The 16,504-nt window shown below is 38.6% G+C and overlaps 2 protein-coding genes and 1 long non-coding RNA gene across 13 annotated transcripts in view; 1 reads left to right on the top strand and 2 right to left on the bottom strand.

The window, feature by feature from the left end:
• Nucleotides 1-16,504, bottom strand: part of LOC117223883 (alpha-Mannosidase class I a) — a 406,723-nt gene that overhangs the window by 216,351 nt on the left and 173,868 nt on the right. Inside the window, exons 5-12 of one of the 3 annotated variants that reach the window (XM_076522732.1) lie at nt 4,730-4,849; nt 4,508-4,625; nt 3,003-3,249; nt 2,116-2,220; nt 1,908-1,998; nt 1,649-1,794; nt 1,308-1,440; nt 653-1,216 (exon numbers count right to left, since the gene is read on the bottom strand). The exons of 1 other annotated variant lie outside the window; for it this stretch is intronic. In XM_076522732.1, the coding sequence (XP_076378847.1) occupies nt 1,169-1,216; nt 1,308-1,440; nt 1,649-1,794; nt 1,908-1,998; nt 2,116-2,220; nt 3,003-3,249; nt 4,508-4,625; nt 4,730-4,849 (1,008 nt within the window). In that variant the 3' untranslated portion in view covers nt 653-1,168. Of the gene's footprint in view, nt 1-652; nt 1,217-1,307; nt 1,441-1,648; nt 1,795-1,907; nt 1,999-2,111; nt 2,221-3,002; nt 3,250-4,507; nt 4,626-4,729; nt 4,850-16,504 lie in introns of those variants that run through there. One more of the 3 variants, XM_076522733.1, reaches the window with a different exon arrangement.
• The window catches only part of LOC143259630 (uncharacterized), a 93,819-nt gene that overhangs the window by 53,728 nt on the left and 23,587 nt on the right, over nt 1-16,504 (top strand). For all 4 annotated transcript variants that reach the window (XR_013033645.1, XR_013033647.1, XR_013033646.1 and 1 more), the window contains one exon: nt 6,835-7,059. This is a non-coding gene — a long non-coding RNA (uncharacterized LOC143259630). The remainder of the gene's footprint in view (nt 1-6,834; nt 7,060-16,504) is intronic.
• Nucleotides 7,556-16,096, bottom strand: LOC117225605 (putative odorant receptor 92a). Of its 6 annotated transcripts, XM_076522781.1 has the most exons (9): nt 15,430-16,095; nt 13,734-13,853; nt 13,503-13,620; nt 11,290-11,536; nt 10,360-10,470; nt 9,207-9,297; nt 8,985-9,130; nt 7,863-7,995; nt 7,556-7,793 (listed from the first exon to the last, which is right to left on the bottom strand). In XM_076522781.1, exons 1-9 carry the CDS (start codon nt 15,571-15,573, stop codon nt 7,746-7,748), a joined length of 1,158 nt encoding a protein of 385 aa, XP_076378896.1. In that variant the 5' UTR covers nt 15,574-16,095; the 3' UTR covers nt 7,556-7,745. The 6 variants fall into 6 exon arrangements, 5 of the variants coding, with proteins under 5 accessions (XP_076378896.1, XP_076378897.1, XP_076378895.1 ...); XM_076522782.1 differs by having other exon boundaries at nt 7,556-7,995; nt 15,460-16,096; XM_076522780.1 differs by having other exon boundaries at nt 7,556-7,995.

Here is a 16,504-nt window from a genome sequence, read left to right as displayed (position 1 = left end):
ACCCTTGCAAGGCGTACGCTTTTTACGATTTACGCGATTATTTATCGATCGTCGTTCATTTATTACCGAGCCTGTCTCGTTTACCTTCTTGTCGGGCTTAACGCGGATGCTTGATAATTTGAACTGTGCTACTGAAAGACTAGAATTTCGATGAAACATTTGTAACTCCTGCTCGGAATGGATTCGTGTCACGCCACCCGAGGCTCAAGTGCATATCTAATTGATGTTACCACGTGTGTGACACGCGATTGGTGTTAATCAAAGTAAGGGATCGAGTAAGATTGTAAGTTGGCTCGAATCTGGATTGAGAGTTTTGGATATTTTGCGAATACAGTAATTTCTCTTCTCTAATTCGCGCACAGACTGCGCACAAAAATGGACAATTCGAGAAGAGGAGATACTATTATTCATACTTCGTGGCTCGTTTTACGTAGTCGCCGATTGTCGACAACTATAAAAACGAGACACGCATGGCTCGAATAATGGTATTCTCCTCTTGCCAAATTGTCCATTTTTCTGCGCAGTCAGAGACGTCGGCAAACTTCAGAGGACAACACTGAGTGCGACGTACAATAAACCAGGCAGTTGCTACATCAACAAACTCCTTACGGAATTGTCGGTAGTCTCATCACTTATGTTATTTGATATATAATATATATTTGATTTTCTTTATTAGAGATCTTCGTACAATTAGATAATTCGACCTAGTACAACTATAGTATACTAGTATAACTATAGCCACTGAAACATTCGCTGTTCTCCCCTACGTATCAACCCTCGTTCGCGCTATTGTAGTCCACGTTATAGTTCGCGCTATTATACTTTCGCGTCCTTCTCTCGAGGGTTTAGATCGCCAAGCCAAACTCCGCTTTTGCGTTTCGGTCCAGCTGGACACGTGACATCTGATAGCTACCCGATGACCGAAACAAGCGATTAATGTAATATCTTGCGTCGTGTCGGACTTTCAGCGTAATTCCACAATGCCACAGACGGAGCGAAATTTACGCCCATAAAAATTCTTAGCTGCGCATTGCTCGGGCCTGACACCGACAGGCTCGACAGTTATGCGGTGCGGCAACACGTGAAAATAAACTATAGCGCTCGATTTTGTACACAGATCATACATACTACGTCTTCTAGCCGCGTCGAATAGTTTTCAAGTTTGCCACTAAACTGAAGTGATCATGGTGAAATACGAAAAAGACGAGCTCACCATCTGGAACAGAGAACCATTTGAATCTGGGAATAAAGAGATCAGAGTTTATATATGATCAAAAAAAAAAAAAGAAAGCGAACAGTTGAATTACCATTGAAAAGCCTTCGTAACACGGAACGAATAAACCAGCAAGACTAAATTGCAGCTCCACCGAACTCCTCATCAATATGAAGAGTAATAACTTTTGCGACTTCAATGGTACGCGGTACCACGATGAATTATATCTATTGTATTGAATAATGTCGTAAATTATTAATGAACGCGTGTCTCTTAATGCAACTTAATCGAAAGTGTGAGTCGCTTTTACTATTATTATTATTATTATTATTATTATTATTATTATTATTATTATTATTATTATTATTAAATCGGTTCTATTTTCGTAAATATCGTCGATAGAAAACACACAATAATTTAAGAAAGTGAACTTACACATCATGGAACAGTTCAACGCTAGTATTAATCAGTTTCTGGCCGCTATGATTATTTACGAATACAATCAATAAATGTACCACGACCATCTGTACAGAAACGAAAATGTTCTCTAGGTCACTGATATCACCAACCGCCAGATACACCTATTAGAATCAAAAAAGCTCCATTACTAGTTTTCATGAATAATGATATAATAATATCGTAACTACGATCTATTCTATCTACGTTCTCTTATAAACGTCAAAATAATAATTACGCGATATAAATTAACAGCAAACGAGACGACAACTGTTATGATCGCCACTAAATAAGACATATTCATATCCCTGGCAAGGCTTATCGAGAGTCTTTCTTCGAGAATTCAATTCCCGATGGAATGTTAAGGACGTGAAAGAAGACAGAATAAGTGTACAGTAAAATATGCAGCGACAACGTTGCTGTAATATCTGAGTAAAGGTACCAACTCGACAGCGCGCTGGTGTAACTCCATAGCTGGTCCTACGTCTATTACATTCGACGGAACTGTCGCTGAATTCGCCATCTCGTCGACAACCGTTCGTAATCGGTAACTGGAGCAATGAAAGTATATATGCGTACCATTAATATCGGCATTTTTTCACTGATATGCATCCAATTATTTAACTGCTATTCGTAAGTAAGTTTCTCACTAGTGAACATTAAAATGCTTGTGCGATTCGGAAATTTTGACTGTTCTCCTATTACTTATAAATAGCATTATTAATATTTCCACAGAGGCGTATGATTTCTTTGCCATAATCCTCTATGTCCATGGACAACTTGTGCTGAAAACTAACTGCATGCTTCCTCGATAGCGGGAATGTTCCAAGCAAACGATTAAGAAACCAATGATATTCGGTGTCCGCGCGAACACAGAGCATATACATTCTTTTCCGCGGAAACAGTTGTTTTCTGCATAATTGTAGTATCGCCGTCCACGCCCAGAATATTTACCAATTGCAAGAAGGTTTCTTTAATTTCGACGATAACGGCGTTCTATAAAAGCAGTATTCGATTTCGTATCGCATCGCAGTTTTATGCCCCGATGATTGATTATGCTACTGGGGTCGCAATTCGTCCTGCAGAGGCGAATCAATTTATTCACGAGCGTATTGCTAAGGCGACACACGCGGATAAGGATTCGACTAAAATATACGTATTAGTATGGCAACGAATAAGCTAAGCATCGGGCAGTGCATTGCCGGCAATGGGATACGAAGATGATTAGACACGCGCGGCTTTTAGAAACAGGCTGCAGGGTGTCGCAAGCTTGTACGATCGAAACGATCGGAATCAGTGTGCGAACGTATGAAACAATCGAATTGAAACAAACCTGGCGATCTCCAGTAATCCGCACAAGTAAGCGACAAAGACGGCGAGCGATGATTCCGTACATGCTATCGCAAGTAGTCCAAGCGAGGTTACAATAATCACTTGCACCGAAGCCCAGTCAGTCTGCGTGCTTCTCTCAGGATAGAGAAACCCAAAGAAATGTAAATAATGGATCTGAAGATTTGATTGCAATAGTGTAGGAACTAGTAGCAGGACACACAAGCTGAATATTTCTGCAACTGCTAGGACTTCAAGCGGGTACAACGTTATTTCAGAATACTAGAAATTCTCCCCGATTGTCCTTCAGCTTGTAAACGAAACTGGACAATCACGGTGGAGGTGATGCGATTATTCGATCGTTGCGGCTCGTTTTTTTTTGTAGCTACCGATTGTCAACAACTATAAAAACGGGCACCCAAGGCTCTCGAATAATCGTATCTGCTCTTCCAAAATGCTCCATTTTTTCATGTACAATCTAAGAGACAATTAGGGAGAATTTATTGTAGTTCGTGTACAGAATGATTTCACAACATTGACACACTGTGACGAAGGTAGCGTTAGAATTTTTTAACGAGGGGATGGGGACTGCAGTAATGTCTCCCTTACTGACGCTCAAATTGTGCTGATAGATGGACAATCTGGGAAGAGGAGAACCATAAAAAACGAGCTACAAAGCTCGAATAATCGTATCTTCTCTTTCTAAATTGTCCATTTTTGTGGACAATCTAAGCGTCAATTGGAGAGACATTACTTTACTACGCACAAACGTGTGTAGAAATTACACGAGAAACCAACAAAGCGAATTAACGATATCGACGGAATAATTTAATTAGTTCTACACGCGTTTTTCAATAATAGAATAGCGAAAGGAATCCATTTGAGTGTCCTGCTTCAACCGGTAGATCCTGTTCAAAAAAAGATTAAAAAAAAGATGGGACACGTGTGTCCGATAGGCGTGTTCCCATGTAAAAGGACTATTAAAAATTACTGTAATGCAGGCGCACTTCTTTCTGTTCCAAACGTTCCAAACTTCTGTTCTGAAATGTTCCAACGAAATGCATAAAGCAAAAGATACGGTCGATTTGTGTGGCGCTTCTCGCAATGTTTGTAAAGGTTAATCGGAAGAATTATGATTCTATAATTCTAATAGTTCGGCTAACAAGTTGCTTCTAGTCGGGTGACGTATTAGGGGAGACTGTGGTCGGACGATACATTTTCAACATTTCGAACCTTTCTCCGTTGACTGCGAATTTAATTCGACGGTATCCGTCGTTTCCGTTTTCCTAGGACTCGCGGTACGATCGTTTCTATCGAATTAGGTTCAAATTAAGAGAGAATATGTCAGATTTGTCTATGTACGTATTATTTCTCTGAGCGATTTCGTAAAATACACGCAATCGTGCATACAATTGTAGAAAAATGATTTTGAATGAATATATTTATCAAATATATATTCAATAATGAATATTTCGAGTAATCAGAGAGCACGCGTTGGAACATCTTTACCTACTAATGCCGTGACCACCTGTCTCGCTTCTTCTATCTGTTTCGTAAACAAGTCCGCTTCGATAGGATCCTTCGTCGCAACGTAATCATATTCAACACTGTCAAACACGAATTTCACCTGGAACCACGTGAAAAACGTCGATTAATATCTGTCCTGTCGTCCCATATACGTATGCCAGATAGATGTATGCCAGGCACGCCGTGCGTGTCTGTTCAACTTACTATTGGAAAACTGGTAATGAATCCAACGTATCGGAAAAGAAACAATAACAACGGAAAAGTGAACGATAACACCTGCAGCGAATTGTACAGCGAGGTCTCTACTAATTTTAGCGTCGACACCTGCAAATGTTATACACGTTTTTTAAACAGTTTCAAATCTTTGCGAGAGATTTCAAATCTTTCATTTTTTTTGTTTCTAGGACACCATCGAACGAAATCGTTTCGCAACAATTTTCAGCAGAAGCGATTTTCAAAATTCTTTACCTTCAATATTAGATACTTTCACCCCTAAATCAAATCACCTAAATCAATAAATGAAATCGATCATGAAAACGTTGATGCACGAATTAGTTGCAAATACTGTAATGCCGTAGACAATATTTGTTGCAACTGTGTATTAACGAGAGGATCTGTGCATGCTACGACAGTTTCCCGCGGTTGTTTCTTTTTTTTAAATACATTGGTCAGAGTCTTCTAAGTAAAATGAGACCAAACACGACATGCTTTAGATCATATTTCATTATACGAATTGTAACTCTAACGAAGAAAGCGATTCGAAAAGAAAATATCGGCGAAATTATGTTATTCGACGGAATTGGTGAGAAAACCAGCCCAAGTTCGATGGACACAGAAATTGGGCTTAACGAGCATTATTTTTAAGAATATTTGGTGTTATTGCAATTTATTACCAGTATCATTAATTCCCAGTGTGAAGCGTTATTATTTGATATATATGTAATTACTAATATCTCTAATAATAAGGCTTATATATATATGCATTTTTCTAATATATTCTCAGCGATAATGGAATAAAATGAATTACGTAATAAGCATGAAATAAATAAATGCAATCGAAATGATATCGTAATTGATTTTATTTTACGTAATCACAAATATTTGTCCGAACTATAGCATGTTTGGTCTCGTTTTAATCGGGAAGCTGTCAGCAATACGTTAACAAAATTCAGTTATAAAATGTGAAGATTAATAATAAATGTATCAACCTGTTGAGAGAGAATAAATTCAATAAACGTATCGCAATAGAGCATATAAAACGATAAATTGCAATTGCTGTAATATTCATGTAATATTTCGTGTAATATTCATCGTTGAATCACCGATTTAATATTCGAAATTTCCATGAAAATCTAACTGGATTAATTTCAGATCTAAATCAGTGGAATAGTCGAAAGTTACTATCATTCGTATACATACTAATAATAATATAAAGTAGATTCGACGAGAATTATAAAAAGTTCAGATACGTCACGTAGTCACTTTCCATTTTATCACTGTGGATCGTCTCTCTTCTCGGTTTAAAAAATATTCCGGTGGGACTCGTGTCTTCCTCACCTGACTCACAATGCAGAAGAGAGTAAGCAGACAGAAAACGACTCTCTGACCTTTCGTTATTAGAGAGTGGTCATATGGCCACAGCCCGGTGAAGCACATCACATTGTAATAAGTACTATACATCTTCTGGAACACGTCCATGTTGAAGAATATGCAAAATGTGTATGAACGAAATATCTAACGCATCGTCCAACTACACCACGACGCTATGCTTTATTCATGCTTTCCGTTACTTAATCCTGCCGATTCTATAGTTTGCAGGAGCCAATTCAATATCTCCGTTTGAAATCGTCTGAGATACGGTTGACACATTTCAGGTAGATGAAAAAATAATAAAACATCATAATGGAAAGCATGAATAATGTACTGTGTCACCTCCTGCATTCATTTTTTCTCTGCAATTATAATCAGTTATATAGGCCGCGAACACGTGTCTGTTCCCAGCCACTTTCCAGCTTTTCTAATAAATTCTTGAATCATTATGACTGATTCCAGCACGAGCGAAATGAAAAAATGTGATAAAAATATTAACATTCGTGGCTCGGAATTGGCTTCGAAGTGGTCCGTGTACGGGGTTACGATAAAAGAACGTAGTCGCTGCGTATGTACAAATGACGATGCGGCTATTTTCTGGCTTAATTAGGCGGTACCTAAATCAATGGAATTTCGTTTACCATTCTTTCTTTTACTTAAGGAGCGACGTCCGTCATTCTTTATAATCACGCGAAGACAATTTTTTGTACCAATCCTAGGTGCTGCGCCTGTTTCGCCGTGCACGTGCAATGAGATTGCGGCCAGTGTCAACGACCAAGCAAACGTCGTAAAAATTTGGACAGAGTCGCACCCTGGTAAACGACTTCACCTATTGCTCGTCACATGTGGATGGTTGGAGATGGAAGTGATCGGTTACCGACGATCGTTGAACAACGCTGGGAAGAACAAGAGTGATTCGAGGATGTGTGACCACGTATCGTGAGGTTTGTCAAGTAGTTCAGAGTTATAAAGATAGTGATTGAAAGGCTGCCAGCCACCGCCGGGTTTCTCGTGGAGTATACATAGAAATGCGTACAGTGGCCCACAAAAGAGTTCGTGCACTTTTTAAAACGCGATAACCTTTTGTAAACTGGACTTGAATCGACTTGAATCTTTTTCTAGATGACGAAGGGGCTAGACGATGGCTAGAAAGCTTTTCTTTAACTTTGCAATTACTAGGAATAACAAGAAATTTACGTTACAATCTTGTAAACGAGACTGAACAATTTCGGAAGAGGAGATACAATTATCTAACCCTTGCGACTCATTTTTGTAGTTACCGATTGTCAACAACTATAAAACGTAGTACGATTATTTCCATTCTCGTGCGCAATCTGAGCGCGAATTAGGGAGAAATTAGTGTACATGGACGCATATACATAAATACGTATTATACACATTTTAAGATGGCAATGCGGTAAATGTAACAAAAATGAGAAATAACGAGAAATATTATACTTTAATAGGATGTTACAACCGTACACTTGTACGAAACAATAAACGAAAATACAACAGATTTCATTGGGATGGTATTTTCGAGACTGTAACAGGAAATTTGTAATATACGATTCTTTAAACTTCCGTTTCGTCGTAACCGCAGCTGCAACGTTCAATTTCTTCGATTTAATTACTAGATCGACATGAGAACGGTAAAGTAAGAAAAGGACGAGCTGATCATCTAGAACAGAAATATGTTAAATTTTAGAATGAAAACAGTTGTTGGCGGAATGTCGATGTAATTGATTACCGTTGTAAAGCCTTGGTAACACGGAATGAATAGACCGGCGAGGTTAAATTGCGCTCCGTTTGCACTTCTCATCAATACGAACAGTAACATTTTCTGCGACTTCGGTGGTATGCAATACCAGTACAAATCATATCTGGTCACATTGAATAATGCAAAAGTGTAAATTGTGTCTAAGCTATTTCTACGTTGAGAGTTGAAACTATTGGGTTGGCAACTAAGTAATTGCCGATTTCAGTTATAGATGTCTCTCACTCCCATTTTTATGATACCCGTAAATGTTATATTATAAAATTATTATTATTATCATTATTATGTTATTTTTTATTATCCGTGAATGTTAGTAACTGGACAAATTGAATGGAGCGGTCAAGGAAAAGCGACCAGAATTGGTCGATCGTAAAGGTGTCATTTTCCAGCAGGACAATGCTAGGCCGCACACGTCTTTGTCCACTCGGCAAAAATTGATGGATATTGGTTGGGAATTGATGTTACACCCACCGTATAACCCTGATCTCGCGCCATCGGATTACCACTTATTTCGATTCCTGGACAACTCCCTTCGTGGTAAAACTTTTAATGACGATGACGCTGTAAAATCTCACTTAACTCAGTTTTTGCCCGAAAAGGTTCAGACTTTCTACGAGCGTGGAATTTTCAAGTTGTCAGAGAGATGGCGAAAGGTCATCGAACAAAATGGAGAATACATTACAGATTAAACTTCGTTCCAAGTAAAAAAAAAATTTTTATTTCATTGAACAAATCGGCAATTACAAAGATGGATAATTTTGGAACAGGAGATACGGTTGTTCGAGCCTTTAACGGTTCCCCGATTGTCGACAACTATAAAAACGAGACGCAAGGCTCGAACAATCGTGACACCTCATCCCAAACTGTCCAATTTTGTGTGCTGGAACTGTGCGCGAATCAGGGACCAATTACTGTACATCGAATTCTCTCCGATTGTCCCTTAGCCTTGTGAACAGAAATGGACAATTCGGTAAAAGGAGATATGATTTTTTAATCGCTGATCGTCCTCTTCCGAGATCGTCCCATTTTTCTGTAGAAACCGAGGGACAATTGCAGAGAATTTCCTGTAGTTTTACAGAAAACAAATGAACTTACGTATCGTGGAAAAGTTTCGTACTGGTGCTTATTAACTTTTGGCCGCTATAGTTATTTAAGAACATGATGATCACGTGTACCAGAACGAATTTTGCGCTGATGATCGTGTTCTCAATTTCGTGCAACTCCGTGATCGCCAAGAAAAGCTGCGGCACATTGAAAGCAGTCTTGATATACGTATTTCCATCGAGACAAGGATAAAAATGCATCGGTGCTGCTTACGCGATATAAGTTCGCAGCGAACGAGATGACAACGGTTACGATCGCCACTAAATAAGACAACATCATGTTGTTCGTAAGAGATGCGGAGAGACTTCGTTTGCGTGTTCATAAAGTTTCGTTCGTGGTCGCAATAATGTAAGACGAGTAAAACACGTTGAAAAACAATAGTAGCATAACGAATGTCTAGTATGACATGTGTGCCCCTGTTCATAATGATCCAGACATCTAGCGAATTCACAGAAATTTTGATCGACGACAACACGGTTCAGTGATAATTAGCCTCGGTAATAATTAACATTTATCTTACACAGGGCGAGTCGCAAATTAGTTCTCCGCGATTTTTCAGTCTCTGATCTGGCAAAAAAAAAACGTTTCGTATCGAAGTTAATTACAATCCGAAGGTCATCGTTTAGCAGGTCGTTGAATCCGTCTCGACGTCGCCCGCAACATTATGAAAATAAAATCACCTAATTTACGCTTGAAAATATAACGGCGACCCTGTTTCTTCGACGAAAGTCAATCTGTTTTTAAATTCAGTTGCACTTTCTTGTCAAGGTTATTATATGCTAATTAACTTCGATAATTTTGTTGTCAGACCGTCGGAAGGGGCTGAGAAAAATCGTGGAGACTAATTTGTGTGGCTCACCCTGTATATAAAAAGTGTTACTTATACCGAGTTATAGTTATACATATATCGTGTTGTTGTCGAACAAAATTTCTATGAACGTAACTCTCTACGAATTTGATCTAATAACGAATCCATCGATAAATTAATATAACAATAAATAAGAATAGATTTCATATAATATATTTTCATATATTATATTATATATATATATATATATATATATATATATATATATATATATAATATAATTTATTATATTATTATGTATATATTATATATTATTATTATATATTATATATTATATATATATTATATATACATATATATAATATTATTTATTATACTATATATATAATAGAATAACTGTGTAAGTTCGTCGAACAGAATAATGGGTTCATAGAAGATACTAATTCATAGAGACATTTACTGGAAAATGTCCAATATTTGTGTACGAAGTGTCCTGATATTTATGACTTTTGGTCTACATCGTTAATGTTGCTCTAATAACTGAATGAAGATACCAACTCAATAGCTCGCTGGTGCGTCTCCACAGCTGACCGTATGTCTATTAAATTCGTCGATTGAGTAACTGACGCTGATTTCGCCATCTCGTTGACGGCTATTCGTATCCGGTAACTAGATGAACGAAAATATATTATTCGTCAAGTTAAAAAATGCTCGCCATAACAAAAACGCGTTCCTAACCGGTTTTCATATATAATATTACGAGGCTTAGATTATGCAGAAAAATGGACAGTTTAAGAAGAGGAGATGCGATTGTTCGAGCCATGCGGCTCGTTTTTATAATTGTTGACAATCGGTAACTATAAAAAAAAGAGCCGCGAGCCTCGAATAATCGTGTCTCCTCTTCCCAGATTGTCCACCATTGTGCACAATTTGAGCGTCAATTACGGAGAATTTACTGTACTTTTCCAACCATCAGATTCTTCGTTAGAATACAGTAATGTCTCCCTAATCGTCGCCCAAATTCTGCACTAAAATAGTCAATTTGAGAAGAGGAGACGCGATTATTCGAGCCTTGTGGCTCGTTTCTTATAATTACTGCTTATCGATAACTATAAGAACAAGCCACAAGGCTCGAATAATCGTATCACCTCTTCCCAAATTGTCCATCTTTGTGGACAATCTGAGCGTCGATTAGGGAGACATTACTGTACTCGCATAATTAACTGATCAACCGTGTCGAAGCTCCGTACCTTCGCGTTTGAAATGCCTTAACTTACAAACTCGAGGTTACCGATTATCTAAATCTCTTCGTTCTCACTTCGTTTTGTTATACTACTTTTATTACGAACAAAATCTCGTATCCCCTTCCTCGATTCAGAAAACACGCGCGCGAGTTTACGCGAAACACGAGAAAGCGACGGTCGGAAGATCGTAACGGTTACTTCAGACAGTTTTAACAGAACGTTTGCAGAAACGATAACAATATACCTGGCGATCTCGAATAATCCGCACAAGTAGCAAGAAAAGACAGCGAGCGACGCTTCTGTGCACGCTAACGACAACAGACCGATCGTGGAGACGAATACAATTTGCACGCAAACGTAATTTGTTTCCTGGCTTCTCTCTTTGTACATGAATCCGAAGAAATTTAAGAAATAGATCTGCAGCTTCGATTCCAGTATCGTAGGGATAAGTAACGTGACAACTATCATGGTTATCCCGGCACACATCAAGGCTAGAATCAATCAAGAAGGTTTGTTATTTTCGAACGGTCACTGTGCAGAACGATTCGTTTTCAACCAGTTAGCTGTGTTCGACGAGTATATACTCGTCATGGAGAAACGGCAATATTTTGCAACACGACGAGTATACTCGTCGTGCGTAAGAAGCAGCGACCATTGGCTATCTAAATTGTAATTTTAAGGAAAGCAAAAACATATTCTCAAATTTCAAGATGTTCAGAATATTTCGAGGCCAATATCCTGCACGAAGTTGTTTACATTGTTATGAAAATAAAATTAGAAAAGAATCACGGTATTGGTGTTCGACGTGCAAACTGCCATTATATACAGGGTGTCCCAGGTTTTAATGTTCAAACTTCGTCAGTGTATTCTATGGCACAAAGAAAATAATGTTATGTTAACATAGGTCATACAGAGCTTTATTAAGAAGTTATAACGAAAATTCAGAATAGGAATAGTAATCGACTTGCTGTTACTGCGAGCATCGGCTTGAATGGATCAGCACATGCCGTGTGTTTATGTAAGCTGTGTTTATTAATACATTTCGAAACGTATTAATAACCGTTGTTGGCAATACATGATTGACATGGATCGAAGATTTTATTTTATTTTTTATTTTATTTTTTTAGTTGATTACTATTCCTATTCTGAATTTTTGTTATAACTTCTTAATAAAGCTCTATATGTTTAATAACAATAATATAAAGCTATATATGTTTACATTATATAAAGCCCTATTTAATAGCAATTGGCTATCATAATATAAAGCTCTATTTAATAGCAATTAGCAATCTAATAATAGCAACCGTTCAATAGCAATAATATAAAGCTCTATGTTTACATAACATTTGTTTCTTACTTTGTGCCATAGAATATACTGACAAAGTTTGAACATTAAAACCTGGGACACCCTGCATATAGCTCGTTTTTATAGTCGTTGACAATTCGTAACTATAAAAACGAACCGCAAGGCTCGAATAATCATATCTCCTCTCCCTAAATTGTCCATTTTTTTTTTGGACAACCTGAGCGTCAATTAGAGAGACATTACTGTAGTTTGCCATGATACTCTAATAACTTCTTACGTATAATTAACACAGTGATCTATCTGTGCATTATTAAAAGTATGCATTTCCATTTGAGACATGCTTCCAGAAATGGTGCAATCGTTAATTGCACGTGCACCGATGCGCTTGAAAAGGAGTCTAAGGTTCTAGAGATGCGGTGCTGCTCGAGCGATTTCGTCTTTTTTCTTCAGCATTTTTTCGTAAATGCGTTCATAACGGAGTTGTAACTGGAAACACAATCGCATGGACCAGCCTGCGTTGTCTTGAATTCATTAAATGTGTCAATTATCAGCGATGTTAGAATTAGTATAGCTGACGATGAGTTGACTATTATCCAGAAAATGTTTAATAACATTAAATAGTAGTTATCGAAAGCATCAGTGACTAAAAGAATTATTATTTTTTTCATCAATAACGATTACAAGTTAGCGAAATAAATTTTGGTCATTTGGTTAATTTGGTTAAGGTTATTCTAGTCATTAACTAGTTAATGCAATGAGACTTGAACGTAAAGGACGCGAGGAACTCTGTGCATCGTTTCGGATACTGCTTGAAAATCTTAAACGAAAATGTTGTATCGGTTCGTCGCGAATGTTGTTTCGTTCTTTCGCGTGAGAATGTGAGACGATTGTTTGATGCTTCGAGTAAAAAAAGAAAGAGAGAAAAATGAAGAAAAAAGGAGGGAAAATCTTTGAAATCTTATGCTCGTAGAAGTCTAACGGGGGTGGGCGAGGGGGCGGATTGTTAGCAGCAGAGAGATGCAACTCGGAGAAAGTTCGTTCGTCGATGAATCGAAGAATGAAGCAGAATGTTAACGCATCCGAAGAATGTGGTAGAATGTTGATGCATCGAATCGTTATTTTCTAGCGATCTGTCCGCCGAACATCTTTACCTATTAACACAGAGATCACACGTCTGGCGTCTAGAGTTTGTCTCGAGAACAATTCTATCTCCGTTGGATTTTTCAGTGTGGCCAAGTCATTTTCGATATTTTCGAACACACACTTTATCTGAAGCCAGAACGAAAAGCATCCGTTGACGAATATGTTAATTACTTGATCGTTCCTCCATCCGATGTCGCCGAAATCGTAATGACGGTTCTTTGGTTTCTTTTTGAACTTACTATTGGAAAATTCACGACGAAGCCCATGTATCGTAAAAAATATAATAACATCGGACATCCGTACGACAACACCATAACTATATTGTAGACAGACATGTCCACCAGTCTCAGTGTTGAGATCTGAAAAAAACGATTCGTTTTATGTTCCGACAGCCTAGATTCTGACTGTCCGCTTCCGGCCAAATAGAGCGGAAAGTCGAGAGTTCTCGCGCGAACGGCAAATCGATCATTTCAAATGATATTGTTCGGTGCGAGAGTATTTGCGAAAGGGGCAAATCAGCGTCGAAGAAAACTTCGGTGATTAGTCTCTATTGGCAAATATTTTAATATATATATATAATAAATAATATATATAATAAATAAGGTAGCACAAAAAAATGTCGCGGAAACGATAAACCAAGAAATCGACACGGCGCATCGAGAACTACGAAATTATTCGAAGAATTTGAATTTTTACTCTACGAACCACCACATACATATACGTATATATAACAGGGTGTCCCAAAAATGTCTCGCAATCCGAAAGTGGCGAGTTCCTCGGGTCATTTGAAGCAACTTCTTCCTTCACAAAAACATTCTCCGAGGCACCGTTAACGAGTTATGTATTAATCTTCACTGTACACCCAGCTTAAAAATTTCATACGGTACACACGAGATGTCGTGCACACTAGAAAATTAAAACGGTCGTCACGGTTAAATTACTTATTATTTCGGATTCGAAAAATTAGTAAATATTCTTCGGGCATTCTGAAATAAGGATAAATAGCGTTTTTCTTCAAATTATCACTGTAATGTAGTAAAATAAAATTCGGAAGTTCGCGCACCGTCACTTTTTCATTGATTCGAACGCAACACGGAGCCCCCCCCCCCCCCCCGATCTTCTATCACGCTACACGGTCGAAGCACGTTTCACTCGAATCGTTGTAATTCGCGCATTCACCTCTCATTGGTCAGTGTTTTTCGTTAATAACTCGTAAACAAAGCGCGCGGATTGCATTTTCGCAAAGGAAGAAGTTACTTCAAATGAACTACCCGTCTGTTAGTGCTCGTGGTTGATTTTGCGATAGTTCGAGCTCTGTTGTAATTTGCACGTTAGTGTGCCGACTAAAACTCTATTTTTGCTAACCGGGTGCTTCAACAATTAGCTTCCCGGGAGACCTCTGTATCCACTGACGGCTCAGGACGGATCAGGACTGTCGAATAACCGTGTGACATCCACTAGGTCACCTCGGTTATCCCTACCTTTACTTAAGGGTGGGCGGCGAGGAAAAACTGCCCAATCATGGCAGGCTCAAAACCGAGCGCTAATTGGTTAAAATGAAGATGGTTGGGACCTTTGGAAAGGGTACTGCGAACGCCTCCAGATGAGTTTCCTCCTCAAGGGAAAATTTGGAAATCTACTCCATCTGGAAGCAATTACGCCGAGTGGTCCAAGTCCCAACTCCGCTAACGGCCTGGTCGTAAATCAAGGATAAGTCCTTTACGGAGGACCACCATAAAACGGTCGACGGGGCCCATGAGTTTTACCATGGTCGAAAACTAACGTTTCCGCCACTGGGGTGACAGGCCCACCCCCTAGCCAATAAGGACCTATGTGCCTGGCCCCCGCCGTGGCGCCCAGATGGGGAATCCCTAACACCCTCCATTTTCGGCTGTTAAAGTAATTGTGGAACACCCTGTATAGAATCTTCTCCACCTGAATCCCTATACAGTACAGAATGACCACCGAAAAAACAGTTCGCAGGATCTTCGATCTGAGTGATTGATCGAAGGGCCAAAGTCCAGTGATGAACAACACAGAGTAATACACAGCGTAATTCTTTCGGAACCCTTCCATCATGGTGTCGACGTTCGCGTATGTATGTATCTACGAATAATACGTAGTGTTGTCTGAGTACGGCACGGCTCCTATAGACCACAGTGTTCACACATTATTCAGTCTACTCTGCTTCCGTTTCTAATTTACGTCAATCCCACTCTCGCCCTTTTGGTTGCTAGAAATATAATAGAATTCATTTGCTGTAACAGTGAATTTCCGAGCGGGATCGATTGCTATTAATGCGTAATGTCGACCGGCCGTCTTCTAGCGCAGCGGTGTCCAGTACCGATACGGACACGACGCGAACAGGATACTCCCATGAGTTCTAATTTATCTTATCTCTCCTGATAGTTCGTAAAATTCCTGAAGTGCCGAGGCCACGCGTGCCGCAGCTGATTCTGCCTAATTCGCGCACAGATGGACAATTTGGACAATTTCACAAAAATGGACAATTTCGGAGGAGGAGATACGATTATTCGAGCCTTCTATATATATATATATATAGAAGTTAAGGAGTGTTAAATTGTCAAAAGCGTGTCGAAGGGCTGCGATGAATGTATCTCCTCTTCCCAAATCGTCTATTTTTTGTGCATAAGCCGAGAGGGAGAATTTACTGTAGAGTATAAAAAATGTCACGTAGATCGAAAACAAGAATTATTAGCACGTAATATAATAATATATATATAATAATATATATATATATATGTATATGTATAATTTCTGTAATCCTTAAGATCTCTTTCATCGAAATATTACTCGCTAATAAAATACATAATATATTACGTGCTAATAATTCTTGTTTTCGATCTACGTGACATTTTTTATACTCTACAGTAAATTCTCCCTCTCGGCTTATGCACAAAAAATAGACGATTTGGGAAGAGGAGATACGTTCATCGCAGCCCTTCGACACGCTTTTGACAATTTAACACTTGTTGGCAATCGTTAGAAT

The sequence above is a fragment of the Megalopta genalis genome, chromosome 6, assembly GCF_051020955.1.
Source record: "Megalopta genalis isolate 19385.01 chromosome 6, iyMegGena1_principal, whole genome shotgun sequence".
NCBI lineage: Eukaryota > Metazoa > Arthropoda > Insecta > Hymenoptera > Halictidae > Megalopta > Megalopta genalis.
Note: the sequence above shows the minus strand (reverse complement) of the source record. Positions and strands in the feature narration are given on the sequence as shown.

Excerpts from the sequence above, each read along its gene's own strand:
- LOC117225605 (XM_076522780.1), bottom strand. The coding sequence starts at position 15,573 with ATGATGGAAGGGTTCCGAAAGAATTACGCTGTGTATTACTCTGTGTTG. Across the intron at positions 13,621-13,733 it reads TCGTCGTGAATTTTCCAATA|ATAAAGTGTGTGTTCGAAAA; the intron begins GTAAGTTCAAAA and ends TTCTGGCTTCAG. Across the intron at positions 11,537-13,502 it reads TGTGATCTCTGTGTTAATAG|CCTTGATGTGTGCCGGGATA; the intron begins GTAAAGATGTTC and ends GATTGATTCTAG.